This window comes from Halyomorpha halys, unplaced genomic scaffold, assembly GCF_000696795.3.
Source record: "Halyomorpha halys isolate HHAL.00 unplaced genomic scaffold, Hhal_1.1 Scaffold265.1, whole genome shotgun sequence".
NCBI lineage: Eukaryota > Metazoa > Arthropoda > Insecta > Hemiptera > Pentatomidae > Halyomorpha > Halyomorpha halys.
The window spans coordinates 871,414-878,032 of record NW_027107765.1 but is presented as its reverse complement, the minus strand read 5'-3'; the positions used below and the strand labels follow the sequence as shown (position 1 = coordinate 878,032).

The 6,619-nt window shown below is 32.5% G+C and overlaps 1 protein-coding gene across 2 annotated transcripts in view; it reads right to left on the bottom strand.

The window, feature by feature from the left end:
* Vps51 (vacuolar protein sorting 51) overlaps positions 1 to 1,803 on the bottom strand; it is an 18,261-nt gene extending 16,458 nt beyond the window's left edge. The window contains exon 1 of one of the 2 annotated variants that reach the window (XM_067046085.1): positions 1,576 to 1,803. In XM_067046085.1, coding sequence (XP_066902186.1) covers positions 1,576 to 1,677 — 102 coding nt within the window. In that variant the 5' untranslated portion in view covers positions 1,678 to 1,803. The remainder of the gene's footprint in view (positions 1 to 1,575) is intronic. The other variant, XM_067046086.1, reaches the window with a different exon arrangement.
* Between the last annotated feature and the right edge of the window lie 4,816 nt (positions 1,804 to 6,619).

Genomic DNA, 6,619 nt, shown 5'->3' with positions numbered 1-6,619 from the left:
TTTCGCCGATATAGAAGGAATTTCATTTACTATTTACAACCTTTAATTTTTCTTATTATATCTTACTTTTTTACATTTTATACCCCTGTTATTTTACACTTGTTTTTTTTTTTCCTTTTGTAACTATGTGTTTGTATCTTTTTTAGCCCTGACGAAGCCCTGTAACGTGGGGCGAAACGTTGGCTCAATAAAATAGTATAATTCTACTATTTGAGTTTTTTTTTACCGCACCCAGACTATATTCCATTCAGAAATCTTAATCCTTGCTATGTTGGTTTCTTTTTCTGATTGAAGAGTGGAATAACTATCTCTATAACACAGAGATCATTTATAAGTGAAAAATAGTTCATTTATTTATTGAAACCAGATGATCAGTCTAGAGAGTAGGAGATCTGTACCAGACTAGTAATGGCAGACTACAGCATCTTTCTGCAATCCTTCCGGGTACAGAAAGCAGAATGGCCTTTAGAAATTTAACATGATGACAAAGTGTAGCCACTACTTTAATTTATTATTATTTATGATTTGATGTAAAATAAGAAAAGTGTAAATAAAGAGTTATATATTAGCAGCAGAGATGTAGATATAGCCCACTGTTGACAAAGATCCTGTTTGACTGAAGGGTATGTAGAAGAGAGATAAAAAAAAGGATAACAGGTAGACAGCAGAGTGGAGTCATAATAGCAGAAATGAAGGTCTCTAAAGGATTGAAAACAAGAAGAGACTGTGACTGTAACAAGAGGGTCAGGATGAAATTCAATACAGCCTCATTGAAGAAGGTCCAAAAGTCTTGCCAAGTAAAGTGGTCTGACTTTGCAGTTAGGATGGAAGATTACAGGAAACTATTGAAGATCATGGAATGTATCCCTGATTGAAGACGACCCATGTATACTTAAGGAGGTCATAATGAAGTATGTCGAGGCCTTGTGCAGAAGGACAATCAAAAATCTCAATCCAATCCAAGGACTTGGTCCCTGAAGTGTCAGCTGTAGCTAAAAGGTCCCCTATGTTGAAATTAATTAATATTTAAAACCATTTTGGAAAAATGTGTACACATGTTTATGAATATGTATAACTTAACTTGGAAAAAAAAAAAACTGAGTTCAATCTGTTGAAAAAACAGAGAGGTAAAAAAGTCAACACTCATGATTATCATATGAATGGCTTAGTCAGATAACAAAGGTGTAATAATAATTTACAGTAATGAGATGTCAGAATGTGAACTTACAATTTTGTCCTCAAATTTTTAGCATTTTAAATTTAAAATTGCTCTACTTAACAATTACTAATTTATTTGGGGTAGAGACATAAAGTTCTTGAGTTAGAAAAAAAAAATGAGAAATAAGAAATGTTATGAACTATCTATAAATGAAATCACAGCTACTTCTGGAAAAGCCAGGTCCTAAAAATTAATGATCAAAACTTTTAAAATGTGTACAAATATACTTTAGATATTCATCACACTATAAATTCATAAAACAAAGCTTTTAGTTCCAAACTTTAAATGTTGAGTATTATGATTTAAAAAGTAACAAATATGAATAAATAGATGTAAATAAAGTTAAATCAACATACTTTGAATAGTTTTTGTAAATACATATCTGGATTGAAATGTTGACCATTAATGTCATAAGGGTTTCCCCCAGTTTTTGATTTGTTAAGAAAGGAGGGTTCCATTTTCACAAAAATGGGAGATAAGTTCTAAAATGAGATACTATAAACGAAAATCAAGATTAATGGAAACAATTTTACAAGCCATCATAAGTTGATGACAACTTCATATGTTTACAATTGAAAACATTGTTCGTTCAGTAACTACTATTTCGGCAATAATCGATTACTTAGAGGAAGGAGTACAACGGAGAGAGTAAGCTGCTAGGAAAAGTGAAACAAAAAAGGTAGCCTAAGGGACACGAGTCTGGTGGCAGAAAAAGAAGTGGAGTAGGAGCCAGTCACCGGATGCCTTGTGTCCCAGTTTACATTAGAATTGTTGAGATTTGCACGAATTTCTTGAAGGCTGCTTTCTGGATTCTCATTGATGATGAACCAAAGTACTGAAAATAGTGTTTACTACGTTTTATAGTAACTTCATATCTGCGAGTAAATGCTTTCGATTTATGTTTTCTAATGATTAAGTCAATGTGGGAAATTCTTATTAATCTGAACTTAAACATTGTCTCCAATTTAAACTATTCATTCAACAGACATCCATCTCATTTTTATTATACATATAGTCAATTTCTTTTATATATTTTAAGCTTAGCTCTTGTGATTACCATATAATTGTAAATTTTATAAAGTTATTGTATTAAAGAATAAAAACTAAAATAGATATTTTCTTAACATAGTCTCTACAACCTGTACCTCTAAACAACCCATGATTTAAATGTGAATTTAATTTAAAATAAATTCGATTCAAAGGAGAAATTTGTACTAGCATAGTCTTCTGGTTGGATCATATTTCTCACCCACTATTTTGGAAACTTTTTTTGTTTCTCTTTTGAAACTTCCTTTTTCCTAGATTTCCTATATGCGTTTTTAGGGCAATTACCCCTCGGTCGCAAATATGGTGCCCATAAATCTTGGAGATAAATACACTATGGTTTGTGATAATTCCATACATAGTATCAAGGGCAAATACTCATAAGCTATTTTTCATCCTACAGGACTGTAGGCGAATACCTTCAGATCTTGTGGACTGGATGTTGGTTGGTTGACTCTCTTACACAACTAATCCTCCTGTCATAACACCTCCTGTCTAACCATTCTTAGATTATCCGAGAATTCATATTGTTTAATGCTTCCCGGTTCTTTTGCATCCATTATCCCCAAACTCTTGGGACCAAAATAACACCATTACTTTACAAATTCAAATGATTTATCGAACGAGGAGAAGATGGTTGGGGGTGCGGTCAAAATGAAACACAAATAAGTTGGTGTAACCTATTTAATTGTGCCAACGTTTCGGCTATAGTTTCTAGCCTTCTTCAGGGCTAAGAACGGAACAAGATAACAACCACAATAAGTATAGAAATTAAAAAATAAAATTGAGAGAAAGAAAATATATGTAACCATAATAACTAATATGTTCATACTTCTTCGCATTATATAACTTCATCCGCGGTCAACTATCTCTCATAATTACAAATGATTTGTCTGTATTTGGAAAAGATCCTTCTCCAGATTTACATAATATTGCAGACCTCTCTATGAATATAGAGACTATCGATGAATCCTCTTCTATTACTGGGGAGGTTGGAGGGCCCAATGTCCAGCAGGAGAAGTAGGAAGAGGATGTGGTGACTACAGCTCAGGTTGACATAGGTGTTCAACCGTCTGCCGATCCCAACAGAGTGGTAAGTACATCTACCTAATTTATATAGACTAATTCTAGTCTTTCTGCTATTGGTGATTCGGACGTTACTATCGCATCTCAGGATGTGGTGAATTAACAGCTGTTCACACTACCTTTCACGTAGATGCAATATATGTATTGTGGCGTATGGAGTGCTGCGACAATTTGTCAGAGGTAAGGATATTGATGTTATTTTGATACAACAATATTATCTACTCGAAGACAGGCTCGGAGGATTTCTTAATGTCTGAGTATACCATTATTTCTGCACCTATGCATCCCAGAGCCTCCATCGTTTATTAATGTAAACTAAAACTCCTGTCTCTTAGGCAAGTTTATTATAGAGATCTTGCAACAGCACAGTTTTAAAATAAAGAAAAGGCAGGCATCACTATCTTGTCCTAGAGTTGAACTGTGAGGAGTGCCAAATGTTAGCACCTCCAGGAGCTATAGAATGTTAAGTGAATAGGTGAAGAAATCATTAACTTTAATCTGTACTTACTTAAAAGAGGTAATAAACTTACTTTTTGTAATAGGATCAGGCCAGACATAGTAGGCATTACTTTGATGACAACACGCAATGTTAGCCAAAAAATAGTTAACTATCATGTCTCTTATAAGTAGAGTATCATGCTCATGACACAAATACTTTAGATAAGATTTATTTTTTAGGAAATGCGGCGAGATTTATTGGAATTCTTTGAAATGGAACAGGAATCCTATTACTCAAACCTTGAAAAATCAATACATTGCTGCCCAAAGGTAATACACAACACCTGGCGCCTGGATCATGGTCTAAATGAATTACTGGTGCATGTAAACATATGAAATTCTTTTCTATAATCTCGGAATATATGTATTCACTTTTTTTAACGAGTATTTTACAAAAAAAAAGGTCATTTACGCTCTCTCCATTCTTCGATCGTATTCGCCGATATTCGGAAAAATTCTTAGTTCCTTTTAAGGTTGACGGCTAAGCTTTTCAATCACCTTAACAAATTAGAGTTTAGTCCCAAAAAAGTTTGAGCTGTATTTCCTGTAGTATATTGTTCTTTACGAGTCCCTAGAAATTAGGAGAATTTTTGATGGTTAACTCACTCGAAATTAAGGCTTTTTTGTGAATCACTTACACCTGCACATTTGTTAAATGGGAAAGAAAAACCAAACCTTGCCTTAAAAAAATACATGGGACTGATAAATGAGTAGTATACCAAAATAATGAAGAGGCTATGGTAGACTTTTTAAAAGAAAGATCAATATGGGTTTAAAATGTGAACCTTCCAAAGGATAATCCAAATGCATGACATACTAACACCTAAGCTATCAGCTATATTGAGATGATGGAAAAGGTATTGAATTTACTCTTTAAAGGAGTGAAACTCGAATGATCATGATCTTCATCCACCAATTTATATTTGTAATAAAATATCTCAGAGTTAAATGGTCTTATGACATAAACAAGTAAAAAACAACAAGCTATCTTCATGGTGTAATTTAATTTCCTGTATTCTAAATGACAGTTTTGATTGTTTCCTTAAAAAAAAAATAAGGAAACAATCAAAATGAACTGGCAATGAGAAAGAAATATCATACCCATGGAACATAGGGGTTTCTACTTTAGTCTGTATATGGGTCATTCTACTTGACATTCTGAATTACAATAAGTCCATTTTTGGGATAAATGTGATTGCTTTTTTAAAGTGACTGTTTAATTGAAATTCAACAAAACAAAGTACTTTCCAAAATTCACTCAGAAGGAAATGAAATATTTTTCCATTGAAAAATCAAGACTAAAGATGATGATTAGTGTTTAAACTGACTAAGTAAAATATACAAACCTTTCATTTATTATAAATGAGTGGAAATAGGTTAACAATAAAATATTTTTCTATTTAATTAGACCTGGTTTAAGCTTGATATTAAATCAAAAATCAAAAAGGTGTACTGAAAAAAATGTTTATGTGACCCATAATCAATGGTGAAAGACCATGGGGAAAAACCAAACCATTGCGAGTCAACTGAGGCTAGATAGAATCTAAGGAATGGACTCATATAATTTTTTTTTTTTTAGATTTAAAAATTAGATTCTAATCCAATAAACTGATAGATTAGTTAATATGAAAGGATTACCCATTCCTCCAAATCATACTAAAACCTTTGATTCTCAACTTCAACAGTAAAATATTTTTTCTCTCTAATTAGGGCTGGTTTTAAGCTTGAAATATGAAAAAATTGAATTCTTGTTATTATGTTTTGAAGAGAAACTGGATATTTTGTACTTTTAATCAGTTAGTTAAGCCTGTACAATAAAGAGATTTATCTCAGAGGGCTTATTAAGATATACCATGTACATGTATCCTCTTTTTAGCTTCTGCAGAATGTTCAACTGTAGGTAACAGAAAAGTCTTCACAATGTTCATACCATTGATGATGGAGTATACCATAAATGATGACATAATTTCTTGTGGATACATAACAATGCTGATTGAATTTTCCTTTAGCGACGTTCTAGAACTCAAGGAAAAATAATATAGGGGAGTAAATTGATTGCCAATGCTTATCAATTCTAGTAGGAACATTTTTACATTGTAATAGAAAAGTAGGTTTGATTGATTGAGCTCCTGTTTATTCATGGGAGGGTATGAGCCCCTAATACAATATATAATTCCTGGTGGAATTGACTTACGAAATGGCTGTTTTATTTTAACTATTATTATTGTTCTGGAACTAATAGTTTCTGCCTTAAGCTATTCACCCTCTGAACAAGTAAAAAATATTATTAGGAGAGAAAAATAAAAGAATACATAAGTAAATAAATTTAAACACTTCAAAAAGTTCTTTAAGGCAGCAGAACCCACTCAGAATGATTGTAGCTGGTGGAAGCAAGGACGGTACTAAAAAAGGTTTGGGACAATCCAAGGTGAAAGGGAGGTGCTAGAGCTCTTCCCAATACTCGGAATGCAAGCTAGAAAAAAGAACTCCCTTGACAGCTTATTGCCTAACGATTAAGCTCCCAAGCCACCATGGCTTGACAATAATGTGTTGAATAGAGAAACTAAAAACACCAAAGAACAGAGCAGGAGGTATTTAATTTATACTTTATTAATAGTATTAAGTAATAATCTTCCAGTATAAATGAAAAAAAAAAAAAGAGAGAAGGAATTAGAAAACCCAAGTGAAGAGATTGATAGCAAAATTGTTCTTATTTCCTTTTATTAATTAATAACTTTTTTATGAGGAGGGATAAATGAATACACACTTGAA